The sequence below is a fragment of the Labrus bergylta genome, chromosome 22 (assembly GCF_963930695.1).
Source record: "Labrus bergylta chromosome 22, fLabBer1.1, whole genome shotgun sequence".
Classification (NCBI taxonomy): Eukaryota; Metazoa; Chordata; class Actinopteri; order Labriformes; family Labridae; genus Labrus; species Labrus bergylta.
This window is the reverse complement of record NC_089216.1, coordinates 14867119-14889507: the sequence shown is the minus strand read 5'-3', so window position 1 is coordinate 14889507 and position 22389 is coordinate 14867119. Positions and strand designations below refer to the sequence as shown.

At 43.5% G+C, this 22389-nt stretch overlaps 2 protein-coding genes across 5 annotated transcripts in view; one reads left to right on the top strand and one right to left on the bottom strand.

Moving 5' to 3' along the window:
* Window positions 1–11092, bottom strand: part of rtn3 (reticulon 3) — a 31681-nt gene extending 20589 nt beyond the window's left edge. Inside the window, exons 1-2 of one of the 3 annotated variants that reach the window (XM_065950139.1) lie at window positions 10802–11092; window positions 1840–1887 (exon numbers count right to left, since the gene is read on the bottom strand). In XM_065950139.1, the coding sequence (XP_065806211.1) occupies window positions 1840–1887; window positions 10802–10892 (139 nt within the window). In that variant the 5' untranslated portion in view covers window positions 10893–11092. The remainder of the gene's footprint in view (window positions 1–1839; window positions 1888–10801) is intronic. The other 2 variants (XM_065950140.1, XM_065950141.1) reach the window with 2 other exon arrangements.
* Window positions 11093–12797: 1705 nt separating this feature from the next.
* On the top strand, window positions 12798–22307 carry men1 (multiple endocrine neoplasia I). Of its 2 annotated transcripts, none has more exons than XM_020649306.3 (10): window positions 12798–12915; window positions 14385–14851; window positions 14932–15140; window positions 15459–15587; window positions 16968–17008; window positions 17143–17230; window positions 17326–17462; window positions 18909–19053; window positions 20078–20248; window positions 20352–22307. In XM_020649306.3, the coding sequence occupies exons 2-10, from the start codon at window positions 14416–14418 to the stop codon at window positions 20889–20891; spliced, it is 1896 nt and encodes a 631-aa protein (XP_020504962.1). In that variant the 5' UTR covers window positions 12798–12915; window positions 14385–14415; the 3' UTR covers window positions 20892–22307. The 2 variants fall into 2 exon arrangements, with proteins under 2 accessions (XP_020504962.1, XP_065806688.1); XM_065950616.1 differs by having other exon boundaries at window positions 12904–13042.
* The last annotated feature ends 82 nt before the right edge of the window (window positions 22308–22389 follow it).

Genomic DNA, 22389 nt, shown 5'->3' with positions numbered 1-22389 from the left:
CTCTGTTTACTGTGTCACGTTCTCCTTCGTTGAATTTATTGGCGGGCTATACTGTGCTGCTCGGCAATGATGTAAGGCTATTACATAGCTGACACGTCTAGGGTCATCCGGCTTACACTCTGCTTACCAAGTAAGGTTACGGTTGGCTGTGGAAACACAAGCAAGATCACGGTTACCTAAACTGTACTGAACCAAACCAGACCGCTTGGTGGAAACAGGGCTTTAGACTCAGTTTGAGAGCTTTACATGCTGCATCTCCTGCTAGCTCTTTCTACAATGACACCACTAATAAAAGGAGTCGTGATTTAACTCGGGGTCTCTTCCACGTATTTGAAACTTGTACCTTCAGTTGGCAGCCCTGAAGCTACTTAAATAAAAGGACTTAAAACCCACAGGCAGGAGTCTAGTTTAATACTTTGTCTCCTTCCCTTGAATAACTTGGTACCCCCCTAAAAATATATCCAATAGATCAAGAATTCTGCTCTGTAGGCATTTCTGTCAAATCTCCAGTAATTGATTTACTGCTTAAACACTGTGACGAATAAGCAAAGTGAGCTTTCTTCGATAGGAAGCAGATGAGTCAGGAGGAGTTCAAATTCCACTGGGTGCAGACACGTCCTTCCATTCCTCCCCTATAGAGTCAATATGTTGGCTGCTTGTGACATATGTGTGACTTTGTGTACCTACATTAGTCTATTTCTACTCTTGAAACTGTTATCTACTTCAAATTTTAGGCTACAATCAAAAATCACAGCACAAAAATAATCTAAAAAAAATGAGGAAAGAAAACCTACTTTTAAAGCTAAAGCAAGGATGAGACATGCAGAGAGCCTACAGAGCCATAAGCAGGTAGTGGGGTGGAGGGTGGTTGAGCGGCTGCAGGCGATGGCGGGCCCAGGCTGCTGGGTGGTGGGTGATTTCTCCGGTGCCACTCGTCCTCGGAGGGGCATGGTTGCTACTTGGGCTTAGGAAAGGAGCTGGGATATTAAGGACAGCAGGAAGGTAGGACCGTCCCCACAGGAACTGGATCCATTTTTAGGTTTCTGCTCTTGTGAGCACAATGTGAACTTGAACTTCTCCGCTTTCTTAAAATAAAGTGGCAATCTTGGGATTATCTTGAACCTACAGCGAGCGCCGCTGACCTAAATAATGCTCGACAGCACGAGGTAAAGACTGAAACGGATCAGATTGCTGGCAGCTGCACAGCCCAGGTTATACAGGGCTAATTCTTTAGTAAACATTCAGGAGATAATTAACTGATAATGCCAATTTGATCAATCAAATCCAAGTACAAAAAACTATGTGTAAAAAAATCTCTCTAGCATTTCTCAGTTTAGCTTCTGCTGCCATGCACATTTAGATTTTCCTGCAGCACTTACAATACGCTAACAATAAAACTTGTCAATAGGTCAAGATGGCTATTTTTGGAACATGCTAGAGAGGTTTCATCTCAAATTGCAGCAGGGTTTGTTGGAGGGGGGGGGGTTGGTGGAGAAAATTACCAATGCCATATGTCATTGAAAACAGGAGGAGGTGCGGTGCTAACTGACTAACTGACAGTCAGCAGTGTTGGAGACAGATGGAAGAGCATGACAAGGTTGGCAGGAGGAGGGGAGGGTAGAAAGCAGTCGAGCTGGGTGTTAGGACTGAAGCTAGTTAAGTCGTTTCTCTTCTCTTCGCGGGTCCGTTCTATTTTCATTGGACTCTTTACACGAGCAGGAGAGGGGCACCAGAAATAAAAAGGAGGGATGAAGTAGAGCGGTACAGCAGCAGGCCAGCGAGAGAGAAGAGGAGAGAGGGAGAGAGCAGGCGAGCAGCGTAAGAGAACCATACACTTGCCTTGAGGAGACTGAATGAGAGATACAGGCGAAGAGGAAAGAAAGCAATCTGAAACAATAAAAAAAGGACAGAAGAATGATCATCCTAGAAAAGGAAGGAGAGAAAGAAGAAGAGAAGTCGTCCTATCCACCGAATCCATTGAAATTAAAGCATTTCAATAAAGACTTAACTTATCCGGCTTTAACAGCTCTACGAAAACGACAGCGAAATAAGGCCAAAAATACAAACACGCTCCATGCATATGCTCTAAATGTAATCCTGCAATGACTTTAACACATGCACTTATCATTTCTATACAAGGAAGAACGTTAGCTTAAGCAAACAAGCTTAGTGTTGCTATCTGCAAATACAAGAGCTTCCACAAAGATCTATAGGACCTGCAGAACTTCCCCAGACGTAATGATGCTGCTGCAGAAAACTACACGGCACAAAGACTTAGCTTCTTCATTCGACAGGGTCAACTTTAAAACCGGCAAATAATATTTTGGATCGGAAAAAAACATCCATTAAAGAAACTTTGAATGTCTCAATGATTCGCTTCATCTGGGAGCTAAAAAACAGGCTGTGATGTCATCATTCAAGGAAATGCTCTGAATCGAATAACTTCCTCTAAAAGTCGTTTTTTCCCTCCTGATAGGTATCTGACAACATCACAAAAACGATCCCTGCAGAGACAAAGCTTTTTGTAACAGAGGAAGAGGATTGCTTTTTTTTTTTTTTTTTTTTTAAACCACAAACAGTCATGACATCACTCTTTGTAAAGACACCAAACTCCACTGACAAAAACATGAATTTAATGTTGCAGAATGCACAAGTTGCTGGTCTACCGTTGCATTCATCAGTTATTTGGTTTGTGTTAAAGTGTTCCACAAAAATAGTGTTAAATCATAAAAAATAAAAAAAACTTTTGTAAATACTAGAGCTCGACCGATTAATCAACCAGCGGATAATATCGGCCGATAATAGCATATTCAGTAACTATCAGTATCGACTAATTATATCTCAGATATTACTCGAATTATTAACCAGTTAAAACATAATTTCATTTGAGCTTCATTGTACAACACTAGCTGTTCTCTGTCACCAACAGAGGGCGCTATATGGATTACAACGAGCATCATTACTCTGCAGTGTCGAGCGGCGAAGCATCTGAGGGACACAATTCATGTGTTTATCTATCTCTACACATGGAACATAGATCTAAGAAAGATATTGGCCGATATATCGGTATCAGATGTTTTTACTTACTAGTAATGATATCGGCCCCAAAAAAATCCACATCGTTCGAGCCCTAATAGTTATACAAAACTTTCTGATCGTACGACTGCACACACTCACTCACTTCTTTTTGCCAGTGTGAGTATTTGAGCCGTACACATCGATTGATAATTGTGAACATTACATCCTGATTTAACCTGATACAGCTCCCAGGTAGTACAGTGTGAGCCTACATTTACCATGACCTTCATACAACCACACAGAGTTCACCGGGCTTTAGTTCTGATCCATCACAATATTTGTGGAACGCACAAGAACCTCAATAAATCAGAACTTTGATGCAACAGTAGAACGGCGACTCTCATGCATTCTACAACGTTAAATTGATGTTTTTTCAGGGGAGTTTGTTGGCTTTGAAAAGAGCGAGGGAACGACTGTTAGTGATTTAAAAAAAAACAAAAAAAACAATCACCTTCCTCTTTAACATAAAGTTTTATCTTGACAGGGATCTTTTCTGTGATGTTGTCAGACAATCTGAGCCTGTCGGGGAAAAACCAAGTTTTTGGATTCAGAGCATTTCCATGATTACGTTCCAGCCATCATAGCTTGTTGTCCAAGGCATGACACAAAAGCAAAACTTTATGTACCTATTCATCATGGAGACACTAGGGCTGTCGCGGTGACGGAATTTCCACCGCGGTGATCCATGGTGGCTCAATAGCGCGGTGTGCTGTATTATCACTGTTGAACGAACTTTGATGCAGGAGTAGAGCGGAAACTTGTTGGTTCTGCGACGCTAAATTGATGTTTTTGTCAAAGGAGTTTGGTGGCTTTAAAAAAACGATGGAACGACTTTTTGGGGTCAAAAAACAATCATCTTCCTCTTTACCATAAAGCTCCATCTGTGCAGGGATCCTTTCTGTCAGACACTTTGAATACGTTCCAGCCATCACAGCCTGTTTTTCAAGGCTTCTGAGACACAAAAGCAAAACTAAAACATGTCAAATAAAAAGGCCCAGGCTTTAAGTGACATAAATCCCCCTCAATGCAGCTCACAGTGATAGTCACAAAATACACAGGAAGTTGCTCCTTTTCCATTTCACATGTCACAACGCCCCCCGTGCACGAAGCATGATCCACAAAGAAATTATGTTAAAGACTAGCCATGATCTAAAGCCTGACTAACAGCTTGAACTTGATCCCAAACTGCAGACTAGACCTCGCGAGGATTAGTGCCCCTGACAAGGTGAAGAGGAGGTAATTAGGAGGTCACACCTCATTCTCTAGTGTCGGACGAGTTGGGAATGCCAAGAGAGAAACGTCCTGAGTCATGGGTAAAATGTGAACAAGAGTTTCAGGTTGACTTAGGGAGGAGCAGCTGGCGTCTCCCTTCCCTTCAGCTCTGTTGGAGTTTGTGCAGGCCGGACAGGTTGGGGTTGGCGTGCCCTCGTGGTGCAGCATTCCTCCTGTCAGATTCATACAACTATTCCCCCTCTTTCACACACCACACCTTCACTTTTTAAACCACATTACGCTCCAAGGCACACTCGTATTTCTGGATTGTCGGGGCAGATAAGAGTGAAGACGGCTGCAAGGAGATGAAACCTGCACTATGAATCTCTATCTAATGAATCTATGGAAAATGATTACAATGGTTCAACAAAAAGAGAAAATTAAAGCATACCCCTACACATTTTGATACAGCTCACATCTTAGATCTCAAATCTAAAAAAAGTTATGGAAAAATTTTAAATGAGGAAAGCAAAGATCTCCGAGTGTGATTTGAGTGTTTTCAACACAGCAAAGAACAAAGTTGAATATATGAATGCAAACAGGTCAGAAATTAGTATAAATGTTCAAACTATGCAGCCGAGGAGACGTAGAAAGTATCCGTTAGCTCTTTCCTGAATATTAATGCCATTCCAATCTGCATTCAGGTCATTTTTGGAGAACAGAAACAAGCTGAGAGCTACATTTAACATTTAAAGGCCTTTACAAATCTGCCTGAAGAAGTTAAAGCAAACAAGGCCAAATTTAAAATACCCGCTTCCTAATCTGCCTCCTCCTAAATTAATGTTACCACCAGAAGGAGTTGCATTCTGGTTGTTGGGCCCAGAAGGGGATCATGTGGTATGGGAGGTAGTATCAGCATTGTCACTACCTGGAGCTTACATGCACAGAGCCTGGTCTGTTGAACGTGGCGATGCTGTTTGGACTGTGACGGCCATGTGGTGAAGTAGGTCAGATATAAAAGCTTTGCATGTGGGTGTGGTGGGCAGAGATAACTAATAATTGTGGGGGGGGGGGGGGCTATGGTGTTAAGAGATAGCTGTCCAGCCTTCCTGAGGTGTCGTGGGACTAATTGGGCGCAACACCGACAACCCCAGTGATGTCCTGGGTCTTGCTGCCCATCGTTCTACACGGTTGAGTTGTGGGGGTCAAGAGGGGCCATGTGGTAGGAAGGTAGTATCGCCGTTGTCACTACCTGGAGCTCTCATGTACGGAGCCTGGGTCTGTTGAAGGTGGCGGTACTGTTTTGGTTGCGGTGGCAACAAATGGCCATAGGTTAGGTTATGCAACTTATATCAGTAGGATATTGGGGCATGACTGAGCACCTTTCATTTCATTAGGGCATTTGTTTTTTCAAGTTTAGTGCAGGTGACTTCAGAGCAGGTTTTGTGCAGCTGGAAACACACTCCAACACAACATATTGATTATGACAGTTTTTGGACTCTGGTTAGACCGCCTTCATGGACTCCCAGTAACTCTAAATTTAATCTGTTATTGGCAGACAGTAGTTGGAGGTCAGAGTTGCCCCTGCAGCCTTGGGCTTATTACGCTCCTCCCTGAGTGGATGTGATGGTGCAGGGTGGGTCAGCTGCACCGCCTGCCATCCCTGCCCTGGTGTTCCAGATATCCTGGACCATCCCCCCCCCCCCACCCCAGGCATATCTGATTGCCTGTGTGACCTCAGAGATTCGGTCGGCTCCAGCAGGGAGTGAAGGGGGAGGAGGAGGGTTGTGTGTTGGCAAGACAAGTGCAGAGAGGAAGGGAGGGAGGTGGAAAGAACTCAGTGTTCTTTAAAGCTTCACCTCCGTGAGGTTTACAGCGAGCAATAATCAACTAATCAAATGCATGTTAGCCTCCCTCAGATATGAGTTCAGATGAATGAGACAGGTTTTTTAAAGTAAAACATGTACATTAGTAAAGCTGTGTATCATTAGGTTTGTGGTTTAGCCCAATACAATACTTAGAGGTTGTGTCAGCTTATAGTTATGAAATAATTTATTGTGGGCTAATGGTAACAGCATGTCCTAATAGCATGCGACGTGAGTGAGCAACAAAATCAGCTTCTATTGTTTCCTATCTGAGAGTCCTAACACCCTGTGAGTGACTGTGCAGTTTTTAACCTATGGACAAGGAACGAGGAGGAAGGGGCTCTACAAGGCACCGACACTCTTCCTCCTCCCTCAGCAGAGCTTGTTCGCGTGGTGTTCAAAGAGGAGATAACTGTGCATTAACAATATCCACATCAGTGATTGAAAGTTAACCTCTGACCTGTGTCAACACCGGAGACAAACTTAATTTCGTCTCACAGCGAGCTGTTTGTTCATGTGTTGTGATTTGAGTAAACAGCTCGTCAACACAAAGCACCACACTTCGATTTGTCCACCTTCAAAATAAAAGCACCACATGTGATAATGTTTGCAAGGGAAAACTGAAATTCACAGAGCAAATATGAGTTGTTTAACGTGTGGACAGCAAGCGAGCAATTGTCTGCTCACATGAGAACGTGTCTTTTAAAGAGTCATCATGACATCCAAAAAGTTTGGAATTGCACCTATAGATTGCATCAGCCTGCAGCAGTGAAGCAGACTGTAATGGACTAGGGACAGCGCTTTTTGCACTGACAGCACCCACAGTTTCTGTTTCAGAGCGCTTTGGTTTTGTATTGAAAACCAGAGTAAATAAAAACAGCTGTCTGTGGACACAGGCCTTAATCGTCGTTCATCCCTGCCAATCAGTCCCTGGATTTTTCACCTTTAAGTCAAATTTCCTTCAACTTTAATTTCCCCGTCTTCTTCTCCATCGCTCTCCAAGTCACGGTTTGTGAATGCTCAGACACCTAGCCACCTTAAAGGCGACCACCGCTTCTGTAAATACAGTGAATGTCACATGAACAAGCCAATCAATATTACCAAAAATAAAAAACATACAAAGACGCCTTTTTAAGACATGTTATGACCCTAAATCCTAAAAATTACATTTAAGATTTCACAGGACTTTTTAAGGATCCGCGTGGACCCTAATGGAGTCGGGCGCCTTTGAAGAGAGAGTTTAAGACGTTATCTCTGTACAAATCCGTTCTGTGCCGTTATCAGACACTTAGAAGATCAATCTAGACGCACTTTGACATTACACTGCTGCTGGCTGAAGCAATCTACTGGTGCAAGTCCTTAAGGGGAATTAAGAGTCAAGGTTTGAAACCACCAGAGTCCCCCTTTAAGTCTGAGTGCTGCAATGTTTGGAGACAACTTTAAAGTTCTTTGAATCATTATGCAGAAAAACAGGGATTGCTATCAGAGGGTAACTTCCCCTGGATCTCTGATGTAATGTAGTTTGAGAAATGAGGTCTCCATTTTGAAGTGTGCCACTTCCTTTGTGACTCGAGTGTCACTCGTCAGTCAAGTGGAATGGGCTCAGTTACAGACGCTGGAGAGGTGGGCCAGGCCATCTGGTAGCCTGGCGGACTCACCGGGTGTAGATTATCACGAAAACTACTCTCAACCAGGTCGGGGAATTGTGGAGAAAACCATATTTATGACAGGATATGTCCATCTAAGTCATAGGTAACAGTTAGAGGACAAAACCAGAAGCGGTTTGCTTCTCTTTGCAGCTTCAGTAAACGGCAAGAGCTATCCGAGTTATCTCATCCTGCTCTTACACTTTTACTAATTTATTACATTTAAATCAACACAGGGAAGCTTTGCAAATCTATCTGCCTGAACAAAACAAGCGTCATATTAATCATTAAAGGAGCAATATGTAACTCTGTCACCTACTCAGCGCTGTCTCCCCCCCCCCCTCCTCTCTAGAGTCCATGTAGGCCTCACAGGTCACCATGTGGTGGATACTGAAGCTTCAGTGTTTATCCAGCTCTGCATCGGTCTGTAAACCTTTCTGTGTTCTAACCTCTCTCCATTTTTCAAAAGCATCTCCAATATTGATCCTGGTTTGAGCACGTTTCTGCTCGTGGAGCTTATTAGAAACATGCAGAGGCTTTTTAGGTCGGGTACAATCACATCTATCTGAACCACTTCTCTTGCCCGCTTCCATCGCTGCAACACCTGTTGACCTGATAACTGCTCTCATGTCTGACAAACAGAGGGGCGTCCAAAACAGCCGTGTGGGGGTGCCTTAAAACCGCCTACCTCCTCTGTTTCAAACAAATCCAGAGCATTCAGGACCAGAATCTAAAGTTAGAAGGAGGACATACTGGCTGCTGCATTGTTGTCAGAGAAGCCAGCACTTCAACATAACATGTTTCCTTAATGTCTGATCAGATAGTAAAATACCTTTATCATTTCAGTCACTACACATCTTACTGACTGGACCTTTAAGAAAATAAATGAAAAGCTTTAGATTATAAATATAAATAAAATTCCTGATATTGTTAGTTTATGACAACAAAACCTAAAATAAATATATTTATTTAGCATTTCTGAACAAGGAAGACACCAACAAACAGGTCTTTCCATATGACGTGGATTCAGAGTTTATGGCCTACAGCCCACACTTTAAGGTGACTCAGCATGCAGGAATGACTAAGGTTTGTGTCATCTGTCAGGGATAAAACAACCACGTTCTATATGTTCAGGACTGCTGGATAACTATTTATGTGCACAGCTATGTTTCTGAGTCTCCCTCTAAATTACAGTTGGGGGTTGAAAAACAGAAAACACCCCGTAGAGATGCTCTCAAACAGCTCTGCCGCATGTTGAGTGAATAATATTCTGCGTATTAGTGAGAATCTGGAGAGATGAAATGTGTTACAGTTCAGCATATGATACATTTCAATTCCAAAAGCATACTGGGATACAGAAACGCATTTTATTCAACTAGCATAGGATTAAAAAAAAACTATACCTTTATTGCAATATTTAAATACTCCGAATGTATTTACACTTCCTTACAGACCTTGTAAATAAACGGCAAGCAATCCAAAACATGCTGCTCCTAATATAATCAAGCACCAAACTCATTTTTGCAGAAAGCTGGAGATGAAAATTCAGCAAACTATAATATTTGACTAAACGACAAAAAGCACAATTAAATAAATCATCATTTTTAATCACATGATTGTAAACATGTAGAGAATGGAGCTCATGGTCTATTTTTAGCTTCCTGTTTTTTTTAATTCCATGGATCTTTAATTTAGTGAATTTTTTATTTCCTTTTCTCTGCGATAACAACTTTCCGGGAGGCATCAGATGCCACGCCACGCCCTGCCTCGTCCGGCTCACGCCCATGACCACATAAGCTGTAATTCTTTAAACCCCACAATCCGTCTGATTAAGAGAAGATGGCTTTGAAGACGAGTGTCTCACATGTAGTGGCTGGTGTAGATCAAATCAGACAGCTTAACGCACACATACATACAAACATAGAAACACACACACTGATGCTGGAGCTGCCACTCCCTCCTTAGGGTACACAATCCCCCTGTCAAAAAGGCCCAGCTGGGTGGGAGACAACACTGCTCCTTTGAATAAATTAGGCCTGTCTAGACTGTGAAATCTAAAAACACAACAAAACCAGGAGGGGATTGGTATTAGACATAAAGAAACGATGACGCTTAAGCTTTTTGGGTTTGATTTTTTTTTTTTTTTTTTTTGTTCTTGGGATGTTGCCATTATTAAGACACCGACACAAAAAGAGCAATGCGCCTTTAAGAGGTCCTCCCTTCACTGGCACTCGCCCAGTAACAATGCCTCTGCAGTGCAGAGTATCGCAACATTTCGTCAAGCTTCTGCTCACCGAATGCCGTAATGAAAACTGTCAAGTTATATTTCTCTAAATATTAACAAGCAAACCCGCGGTGTAGAGCATGACGTAAGACTACATTAACAGTCGTTAGGATTCAGGCTTCAATTCGGCTTACAGTAAAATCCACTACATTTTGCGTTTCTATATTTAATTTCGCTTTTATTCCGAGATAGCCTCGCAAAACAGGCAGTCTCCATGTGCTAAAATAGCGCTTCTGCGCAGAGTGAAGCGGTGTTTTATTTTACATATCGGCTTTCTTTAAATGTCTGTGCTGTTTGGTTAAATGTCTTATCTCATGCTCTACAACAAGAAGCTTACGCGTATTAGTAAAGCGACTGAAAATCACTGATTCTTAAATGGACGTTTTGCATTAAGTCATCATACATGACAGGAGGCTAAGGCTAACGTTGCACAGGCGATGATTGGCAGCAGTGCGTCCGGATACGTTCATTAGTCACCACAGGTGTTTCGCATTAAAGCTAATACAAGCTTAAACAATTACACATGGACTAACAATAGACAATATACGATATATGTTTCTACACAGCCAACTAAAATTATTGCGTTATTGCGCTTGACGTAAATCAATGAAATCATTAATGAGGATGTCCATAACAAGAACATTTAAATGGCTTAACGTCGATTTAATCTTAAATTTATCATAGGCTAATTACGTTGACATGAGTGTGTTTCTTACCGGACATCTTTGATTCTTTTGCAGCTGAATTTTGTCCATCGGCAAGCCCTTGCGACGATGATATCTGGGCGGACTGAGTCATTGGATCCATTTTTTACTGTAAACTGCTCAAATGCGGTGAAATGACCGTCGTCTACACTTAAATAGTCTAACACTGTGCTTTTGAAGGCGTGTATGTCGTCTGACTTTCCTCTATGTAACCCCAAAGAGCGGGACTCGGCGGGTCTGCACCTTCAAGCGACGTCCGAGCAGCACTGAGAGCTCAGCAGAGATGATGGAGGGAAACAAGGCGGAATAATGGAGGAGGGGAAAAACATGTCGGGCTGTGACACGTTCAAGGTCTCCACAAAAGCTCATAAATCTCACCGACTACCTTCAGTCAAGTGCGACAACATATAAAAAAAAAGAATTATTTTATAACCATCAAAAGTTGACCTCCCTTTAGAGAAAATATAATATTTTAGATACTTCTGCTATATTAATATCAAACTGTACAAGCCCACATGTGTAATGGTGTCGTCAAGTTTATCAGCGATGTCGAAATATTCCACTGCATGTGAAGGCAGCAAAAGGAATATTCCTGAACGCAGGCAAGACACCATGTTACAGCCTGCTCTATACAAAAGCGAGATTTTTGTGTCATTTGCTGATATATAATTATCCTGTGCGGACAAGAGCATCTTTTATTTATTTATTTTTGGGGACTTAAGGGGCTCTGTAATTGAGATAATTATATTGTGTGCTCAAGATAATAACTTGTGGACACAAGTTACATGATGTCTTGGGCAAAATTTCATTATATTTGTTTTTACTTTTTGGGACTTCAGTGGCTCCGTAGTGTCTCTTAATTGTTATTAATATTTGTATTATTACTACTACTATTATTATTATTATTATTATTACGTGTGTGTGTGTGTGTGTTGGTGATGGTCTGTTATTAAAGACAACGATAATGAGACATTAAAAGTACAGACAAATAATCAATAAAGGTCACAGTGATACAATGATTACTGGATGATGAATGACTGGTCAGGAGCAGAGATGTGATTTGGGTGGATGGAAGAAAAAATAGATTATGTCAAAAAATGCGAGAGCGAGGAATACGTAATAATATCGGTGTGTTGGAGGGAGAGTTTATGTTCTCACGTGGTCCAGTGCAGTTTGGTGAAAGAAAATTGTGAGAGCAAGCATAACAAATAGTGTAAATACAAATTAAAAAGTAAGAATGATAGTAACAATAATGGTACCATCAGTGATACAAAATAATTAGTCTACCTACAGCTACAGATCCAATCACACTCACACATACACACACATCTTTTTATATTATAGTATAAACACATCTTTACCAGCATAAAATAAATACTCATACTTTATAGTATATTTTTCTAATGGTTATCCCCATATATACGGTAGTATTGGTCTCTTTTCATAAAAAAGAGGCAAAAAAAGTAACGACAAATGATGAGGTAGTAGTGATTATATAATAAGGCTACAAGAGTGATGATCTAGAGTCAATATAGCACGGTGGGACATTTGCTGCTATATCATTGGCAGGCTGTATTTCACTCTATTAATTTATTATACATGGTGAGCATTGTTACCGTACTTACACGCATGAACTGATCTGTGTTGAAGCTTTATGTAGGTAAATAAAGCTAGTCACGGCTAAATATTTGATAAAATAGTTAAGTAATTATCCAGATAGTGTAACTTTACGGCTATAATACAATTTTAAACGATTTTACACAGTGTATAACCTATTTTTCCATTATGTAATGGTTACCTTTGTTCCATTTGGAGGTAATTTGTCACAACATGACAACATGCTGCCCTCTACTGGGCGTGCGAACGAATACGTTACAATAAACTACATTTCCCATCGTACATGAGAACAAACCGTGCGCGAAGACTAAGAGATCTATAACTACATGGATGGGGCTAACAGCGTTCCTCTGCGCATGTCAGCTCCTGGTATACTGTTATGAGATCTGCTCTCGCGCGCAAACGTCGCGGCCGTTGACGCACTGCAATTGATTTTCTGGCAGACAGAAGTGCGCGGCAAAAGAGGGGTACACAAACAAAAACATGTGGCTGAGCCTGTGAGAAAACAGGTAGGTAATCTCCCAAAAAGTCAGTCGTATTGTACGTTAATAATAACGTAGAGCGACTCGGCGTTGAGTTGTAATGTGGAGGTATATCCCGCGAGAGTGCTCGGGCGAGAAGAGTTATCTTAAAGTGGTGAGTTTAGCTAACTAGCAGCTCGTTAGCTTGTTAGCTGCTCCTCTCATCACTCAGCCACCTGCTCTCCCGAGCCGGGGGTCGCTTCATTGTCTAGGCTTTTATTGTGCTCTATACCGCTTAATAACGTTGAGTTCATTCAGAAAACTAGCTCAACCAGCGAGCTTAACTCGGTCGATAATATTAACTTAACTTAGTAAAGAGAGCTAGTTAGCCTTCATAAACCAACCACGCAGGCTAGCTAATTAATCATCCTAACGTAGTATTCTGTCTATAATGGGATATTTTAAGTTTGTGTGATATTGTGGAGACATTTGTACCAGTAAAGTGTTCATAGAGGATGTCTTAAAGCTGTTAGCAGCTTTTCATTGAATGTGAGTGTGTAGCAGCGGGAGTGCCCCGCCCACCAAAGCGCCACAGACAGCAGCTTGATGTAACAACATTATGCAACCGCACAAGCTGCTGAGGGTCAGTGTCCTGCTGGTTCTTCTTTTGTTTGTTTATATCGTGATCAAATGTTTTATTTATTAGATACTTAAGGGAGGCTTAGGAATTAATATTCAACAGTTAATTCGGACCAATGCGATTATGATTAAACGAGTCATTCCCTTAGCGACTTTACAGGAGAACAACAACATCACTGGGTCCTTTCACATTATGTATCCCTCCTCTTCATCCTGGAGGTTAGGAACACTTTTAATGAACATTTACAGCGGACAGAAATGTCCTTTATACATCATCTCAAACCATAGAATCTCACAACAGACTTTTATGTTAGCATGTTAATATTTACGGTCTATGGTTACCACTCATTTCTTTTGACATTCAAGTAAAGGTTCATGCTGACATAGTTGCTGCTCTGCGGTTACCATGGACACAGACAGCAGAAATGAATGTTTGGGTTGCTTAGCAACAGCCTAGTTTCAGTAAAATTGTGGAACTTGTTGAGTCGGTCAATGGAGTTAAAAAATGTCTGTTGATTTTTACTTTTTAACACCTTTTTATGCCAATCATCTCAAATTATTAAACAAAACATAAACCAGTATGTATCCTTTTCTAATGCATTTGATCTTTGTTCATGGTGTTTGATCTCAGCTGATCCCTTCTCTCCTCTGTATCGCCTCTGAAGACGCTACAGAGGGGGGATCACTTCGTCCCTCGTAGCTGCCGCAACGTTGAGCTTTAAGGCGAAAAGTCACAGGGACGTAAAATTCTGCGGCTTGAAACGGCACAATATAATGACAACCCTATGCACCTCAATGAATATTTCAGACTGAGTCTTCTTTTTACTCTTTTTACACTTTGTGCTGATATTGATGTAGAGTTCTGTAACTGTAATCAGTCCTTCAGGTGAGGGGATCGTCTGAGCCACCATGGGTCTGCACTCGTCCCAGAAGAAGCACTTCCCTCTGCGGGGGATCGACGGCGTTGTTCAGCTGTTTGACGCTGAGCTCCGTAAATCTGAGCCAGACCTGGCCCTCCTCTCACTGGTCCTTGGTTTCGTTGAGCACTTCCTGGCTGTGAACCGGGTCGTCCCCATAAATGTCCCGGGGGTGCGGTTTGAGCCACTGGAGCCGGACTGTCCCAGCTCGTGTTTCCCGACCGTGGAGCTGGGGATGATCTCTGCACTGTACGAACGCTTCACGGCACAGATCCGCGGCGCCGTGGACCTGTCTCAGTACCGCCGGACTGCTGCCGGGTCCAGCAGGGAGCTGGTGAAGAAAGTCTCTGACGTGATCTGGAACAGTCTGAGCCGCTCGTACTTCAAAGACCGAGCCCACATCCAGTCCCTGTTCAGTCTCATCACTGGTACGACACTAAAGGAAATTGTTAAATTGAGTCTTTGTGGAGATGTTTGTCCCGGAGAGTTAAACAACCTTTACTTTCAGGTACCAAACTGGACAGCTCAGGTGTGGCGTTTGCTGTGGTGGCGGCCTGTCAGGTTCTTGGTCTTAAAGACGTCCATCTAGCGCTCTCTGAGGATCATGCCTGGGTGATCTTTGGTAAAAATGGTGAAGAGACAGCCGAAGTCACCTGGCATGGGAAGGGGAACGAGGACAGACGAGGACAAACGGTGGCAACAGGAGTCAGTGAGAAGGTGAGCGGGCTGACTGTCTTCACATTGACAGTGAGGTCTTTGTATTTCTCAGCCTTTATGGAGTTCTCTTTGACATACTTAAATAAAGTCCTATATCAAATTCAGAACACAAAATGTACTCTTATTCAACTGAAGATGAGTGAGTATCCGTAATCTGATGAGAATCTTGTTGTGACTTAAAACAGATCATAAACCCGAGAGATTTAGTTATGAGTCACACACAGGAATCTCCCCTGATGGAACCTGGTGATGCCGACAGGCGCCACCGTTATCTTGTATCTGTTGCATTCAGATGTTGTGTGTTTGTGTGTCCCTCAGAGCTGGCTCTACCTGAAGGGCTCCTACATGAAGTGCGACAGGAACATGGAGGTGGCGTTCATGGTGTGTGCCATCAACCCGTCTCTGGACCTGCACACTGACAGCTCTGAGCTCCTGCAGCTGCAGCAGGTGGGACATGAGTCTTTGCAAGAACCACACAGGTTTCACTTTCGTGGTTGATGTTACAGGAAGAGGAGACCTACATGTCAGATGGCCTAGATCTAACAAACTTTAACTGACATACTCAGGACTTCCTGTTTGGTACTCTCTGCCTCCCGATGTCATACATTTCATGTTTCTCAAAGCAGAAAAAGGTCTTTAATTATCCAGCAGACGTGTTATTTTCTAACTGGTGGAGTGGAAAAAGAGCAGAGTAAAGCCCTCTTGGAAAATGTTAACATTAGAGAGAACATATTATACCCCTGAAATGAAACATCTGTTCTGTGCTTTGCTCAAAATATAACATGAATCAAGCACCAGAGGAGGTTTGTGACCCTGTATAAACCAGCTCCCTCAGAACGCTCCGTTTTGGTGTGTGTGTCTCTTTAAATGCAATGACCCCTCCCTGAGTTTTCCTGGTAGACATCACTCCTCTGTAGCGAGAATAAAAATGGCGGACCTGCACAAAAGTTTTGTTCTAGGCTGGGGGTGGAGTCTATGGGTGGAGATATCAGGGGAGGGGAGGGGATTGTTTTTGGAGAGCACATTTGAAACAGCATTTTTCTGTGTTTTAAGACTTATGCAGACCACAAACAAAGGACTGGATGGGTTTATTTCACATGTTGTGGGTTAGTAGACACTCAGGTTACCCAAATATATGTTCAATAACACTGTCAAAGTGGATTTTTCATAATATGTCCCCTTTAAAACTCTGCACTCAGGGCACAGCAAACTTGTTGCAGAAACCGGGGGTCCGAATCCGACCTCTGTACTTTGCTGCACGTCATCCCCCTGCTCTCTTCTCTCTACATCTCCTGTCTCGATCAGCTGTCCTCTATAAAGGCGAAAAGGCCAGAAAAAAAAATCTTGGGGAAAAAAAAAAGAAACATTTACCAACCTAGCGTCTTTTTAAAATAGTTTTCAATGAGTAGAGAATGTTTGAAGAGAAGCAAAAGCGGCTGCCTGGAGAAAAAGCAAGGCGCCCAGCTACTTTCTTGTGCAAGTGCTTCGAGGTGAAAATCTTTCATCTTTTCATAAAGTCGCTGTTGACGTCACTGGCGCTCTTTTCCAAATATATTATATTCCCCGTATTTTTTCCACCTATGGAATGTGGACAGCAGCTGTTGTCAGCAGACTGTTGTCATAGAGACAGGACGGAAGTGCTGTGCATTAATTGACAGCGCACAAACGCTTCATGCAAACACAACCAACGCTTTTCTTTCCAGAAAAAAAACACTTGGTGGCCTCAGGGCCTTATGTGGGACATGTCAGACCTGATAAAGATTTCTCTGAATCATCTGAATCTCTTCCCGATCATTTCTTTGTTCTCCTTTCCTCCCTGATTTACAGAAACTTCTCTGGCTGCTGTACGACCGAGGAAACCTGGACAGGTGAGAGATTGTTTGTTTTGAATTACTAGTCTCAGAAGAAGTTTTTATACAGCTCACTGCGACCCCACTTTAATGTAACTCTATGAAGGCGTTCTTAAAATTCAACCAGCTCCTCCTGTCCCGTGTTGTTGCAGGTATCCCATGGCGATGGGCACTCTGGCCGACCTTGAAGATCAGGAGCCAATCCCAGGAAAGGAGAACCCGCTGAAAATCCACCTCCAGGTCAGACTCATAGACTGTCATAAGACTGTAAGGAAGTGAAGATCACATTCGAAACAGGTTTTTTATTCTCCTTATTTCCCGTGTTTCTCTCTCAGGCCGTGACCTCTGCGCAGAGGCACTACAACAACGAGCACATCTACCCCTACATGTACCTCGCAGGTTTCCACTACAGACACAGGAACGTCAGGGACGCTCTGAGGGCCTGGGCCAAGGCTGCTCAGGTCATGCAGGAGTGAGTTCACACACCTCTCTGACACACGGCTAGAAATGTTATGAGTATCTGTTGCAGGCTGAAGTTAGGGAAGAAGAAGATGATGCAAGGAAACATTTTGAATTTTAAATTTCAAGGTGACATTAATCCAACAAAGATATGAACACGTCAACTGTGAGACTTTAGAATTTAAAGCGGACTTTAGATGGTAAAAGTGACAGTGTTCAAATCCTGTGGTATTGTTTTAAGGGGCAATGGCGTTTAAACACACACAAGGAATCGGTCCTGCACGTGAGAATTGATTTGGACTGTGAAGCTCGTCTCCTCCTGTGACCTCGGCTGCTCAGCCTTGATGTCCATTAAAGATAATTTTCAAAGGTTTTAACGTGAATAAGCCCGCCCCCTGCCCCGGATGTCAGCGGTTCCTTCTTGTAGTTGGCGCGTCTCTGGAATTTTTTTTATTTTTTTTATTTTTTCTATCCGAGAGCCGGTTCTTTGTTGGTCCAAACACAAAGAAGTGGTTTTAGATTTGGTCCTAAAGCTGACTATGTAGAACACACCCTCGTCTTAAAGTGGAACTATCATAGAGCAACATTTCTGTTTAAAGTAATTAACCAAACTGATGAAGGAGATGCCTCTGTTCTGCAATTCGAATCATTGTGTCACATGTTTTCTAACGGCTGCCTCAGGTGTAATACCACCAGATGAACACAAGATGGCAGCAAATGCACGACTACCAATCCAGAACTGGGGTTGTGGCAGATTGAGAAATAATTTGAGGTAGACTAAATGTTAGAATTAGGTCGGTCATTATTCAAAAAGATCAATCTAAAGGTGATGAGGCGGTGACGTTTGTGGGTTGAGATGGTTCACCAGTAAACCTCCACCACTGATCCCAGTTAGTTTGGAGGGTGTGGTGTTTGAAACAGGAAGTGTCGAGCTCTGCATCCTCGCTCTCTCTCCTCCGGCAGCTAAAAATATCATCAGTGACCCTCCACAGCTCGCATTCCTCGCCATCCATCAGCTTCCTCTTCCTGCTGCTGCATTGTTCTTCTTCTTCTCCGACGTGTGTGTGTGTGTGTGTGTGTGTGTGTGTGTGTGTGTGTGTGTGTGTGTGTGTGTGTGTGTGTGTGTGTGTGTGTGTGTGTGTGTGTGTGTGTGTGTGTGTGTGTGTGTGTGTGTGTGTGTGTGTGTGTGTGTGTGTGTGTGTGTGTGTGTGTGTGTGTGTGTGTGTGTGTGTGTGTGTGTGTGTGTGTGTGTGTGTGTGTGTGTGTGTGTGTGTGTGTGTGTGTGTCAGATGATAATCATCATGTTGAATGTCACCAAATCAAAGTGAAACCTGAACCTTATAAAATCTTCTTTTTTTTTTTTTAAACATCACAGACAAATTTGGTGTTGAAAATCTTTCATCGTTTCATTCCGTCCCTTTTTATTAAAAATCTCTTCTCCTCTCATCACCTCTTGCAGCTATAATTATTTCCGTGAGGACGAGGAGATCTATAAGGAGTTCTTTGACATCGCGAACGATGTGATCCCCAACCTGCTGAAGGAGACGGCTGCTGCTGCGGAGAGTTCGGGGGAGGGAGGAGAGGGGGGGGAGGTAGCAGACAAGGTGAGTAATCCCAGCAGGGGACGGGCTGTTTACTGTTTACCAAACCACCACCAGATCCATTTTATTATTGGTCAAATACGGCTCCAGCGATGAGTCCTTTGATCACGGCTGTTTTCCTCTTACATCCAATGGTCAGTGACATACAAAGCAGATGATTTCTGTGAACACTCGTCCGTCCCGCTCGAATACGTGATATTTCAGGAGCTGAATGTCCTATCTTCACATTTTTCGCCGAAATGCCCTCGTGGATTCGAGGATGGACTGATTAGAATTTGGGGGCTTAACCTCTGTCCCTTCCCGTTCCAAGAAGAAGAAACCTCAGACATGTCTGGAGGGAATTTAATTACATCTGGTTTATGTTTTATGCATCTTAGAGAAAAAAACAATAGGAGAAAAAAAACCAAGACCCCTGAGAGCATCATTGATAATCCTCCTCCTTTAATCACAGCGCTGCAGTCATGGTTTTTTAAATAGTGAAGCTGCAGACTAAAATGTCTTCAGATGTGAGAGCGCGTCAGACTGTTTTTAAATCTAGTTTAAGATCAAGTCTTGGGGCGCCGTTGGAGTAGTGGTTAGTGTGCACACCTATGTACGGAGGCTTTAGTCCTCCAAGCGGGCGGCCTGGGTTCGAATCCGGCCTGTGGCTCCTTTCCAGCATGTCATCCCCCACTCTCTCTCTCTCTCTCTCTCTCTCTCTCTCTCTCTCTCTCTCTCTCTCTCTTTCGCTCTCCTGTCCTTTGTCTACAATAAAGACGTAAAAATCCCCCAAAAATCTTTCAAAGATTAAAACCTAAAATGAACACGATGATGATTCTTCAGGCTGTGACTGAGACTAAACACGATTGTTGTCCAACTTAACGCTCAGACTCCAGATACAGTCTGACAAATCTGGTAACATTGATTGTGTGTGTATTTACACCAGAAGAAAAATGAGGGGATTAAGAGGGGTACCCCCGACAATCTTAATCTTAAAATATTAAGATGCATTTAGCATGTTAGTAACTCCCTCTCTTCTGTCTGTCAGGAGCCGAAGCAGGCGGCCGCTTTCTCCGCTCTGCAGGACTCTGACTGTTTCGCTCACCTGCTGCGTTTCTATGACGGCATCTGTAAGTGGGAGGAGGGAAGCCCCACGCCTGTCCTTCATGTGGGCTGGGCCACCTACCTGGTCCAGTCCCTGAGCCGCTTTGATGCTCAGGTGAGGCACCAGGAATAGACTTTTAGAGAGTGTGAGTGTGTGTGTGTGTTAACCCTTTGAAGCTAAAAGCTTTGTGTGTGTGTGTGTGTGTTGTGATCCTCAGGTGCGTCAGAAGGTGTCCATCATCACCAAAGAGCTTGAGTCTCAGGACGAAGATGACCAGTCCAGTGATGACCCCCGAGAAGGTCGCAGACGACCCCCGAGGAGGGAGTCCAAGCTGGAGGAGCAGAGTTCTCCTCATTCTTCTGCTCCTCCCACTTCGCCCTCGTCCCAGCCTCCTCCAGCAGCAGCTCAGCCCAAGAAGGTGGGAGAGGGAGGGAGCCGTCGCCGCTCCTCTCAGGGCCCGCGTGGAGGCGACACTGAAGGAAAACCCAAATCCCCAAGCCCGGACTCCTCTCCCTCCTCCCAGCATCAGCAGGAGGCGCCCCCCTCACCTACCTCCTCCCCGGCCGGGCCCGTGGTGGTGTTCCAGAGCGAGAAGATGAAGGGGATGAAGGAGCTGCTGTGTGCCGCCAAGGTGAACTCCAGCGCCATCAAGCTGCAGCTCACGGCGCAGTCGCAGGTCCAGATGAAGAGACAGAAGAGCACGCCGAGCGGAGATTACTCCATGTCCTTCATGAAGAGGCAGCGCAAGTCTCTGTAGACACCGAGGAGGAGGAGGGGACTCATACTGTGAACATCTCGCTTTCATTCGTCAAACTCTTTTAGCCGTGTTTTCATCAGTTCAGTCTCAGCAATATTTTTCAGTTGCACTCTTCACATATCAGGTTTGAAGGCGGCAAAGAAAACCACGCTGCATCAGCAACTCAAAATGTTTTCATCAGGAGCAAACGGGATGCAACTGCAGGACGAAGCAATTTTATAACAAATAAACAAATAGGAGGGAAACATGCTGCATGAAGTCAAAGCAAAGGCTTTAAAATCAAACCTGCTTAAACGACACATCCGATCATGACGGTCAAAGTGCTTGTGGCCTGTAGGGGGTGCTGCAGGGTGTAGCTGCTGTTTAGCTTAATAAGCCGGGCAGACGGTGGTATTTTCAGTTCTACTCTGCTTAAAGAGCTCTGAGGATCGGCGAGTGTTGGTGTTGTCTCTTTAACCCAACGACAAAGTTAACTGAGAGTTAATCAGGACTCTGGTGGAAGGGTTGAGGAGGAGCGAGAAACATTTTGAGCGATATTAAGCGTGCACTTAGTCAGACCTAGAGGGGGGGGGGTTTCTGCAGTTTACAATGAGCCAAAAAAAAAAAACAACGGCACTGCTGCATTCCCCGTTTTCAGTCTGACTTATAGTCCCCAAACATCAAGTCCTCCTGGCAACACGAATCTCCTCTGTAGATTATTGTGTCCATTAAAGCGCCCCCTACAGGCCTGGAGCACTTTGTATGCATTGACTGGATGTGCAGCATGTTTCTGTGGCTTTCTAATCTGCAGTGCTTGCTTTTGCGGCACATTTGCTGACGATGCATCACTTTCTCCTGATGAAAATCCTCTGGGCCGTTGCTGCGGGTTCGCCCTTGTCGTCCGCCGTAACTTAAAACTGAAGGAGGGAACATTTCATTGTGTTTTAATTCAACTTCAGCTGGAAACAAACAGACTTTTCCTGGTTTGACAGATTGTAAACACTCATTAGTTTGTGTATTAATTGGCAGCCAATTGCACACTGACTATTAACTTCTGATTGACTCACATGTGGATGTTTTGAAGCCAAAGTTTCTCCAGAATCCAGCGTACAGAGGAGTGAAAACGACCATTAGGACAGTGTTGATGACTGAAGCCTGGAAGTGATTAATTTAGGATAGTTACTGTGTAACATTGTCCACCTGTGCTCGATCCACAGCTTCTTATTGCCAGCTCTTTGTTGCCTTACGTTGCCTTTGTTCTATCTACAGTAGGTGGCCTTTAGTGTCGGTTAGCTGCGTTAGGCCTCATTTCTGATGAGTAGAGAGGAGCAGGAGACCATGCACTGTTGAGACGGCGCCTCAGTAGGAGGCCCGATACATCGATTTACCTTTTAGTTGTTGTTTTTGTATCTGCAAGTAATAAAGGTCTGATGGAAACACTGTGTGAAGGTGTGTGTGTGTTCACAGGGGACCCAGCTGTGAGAGGATGTACACTGTAAAAAGTGTCTTAAACCTGCAG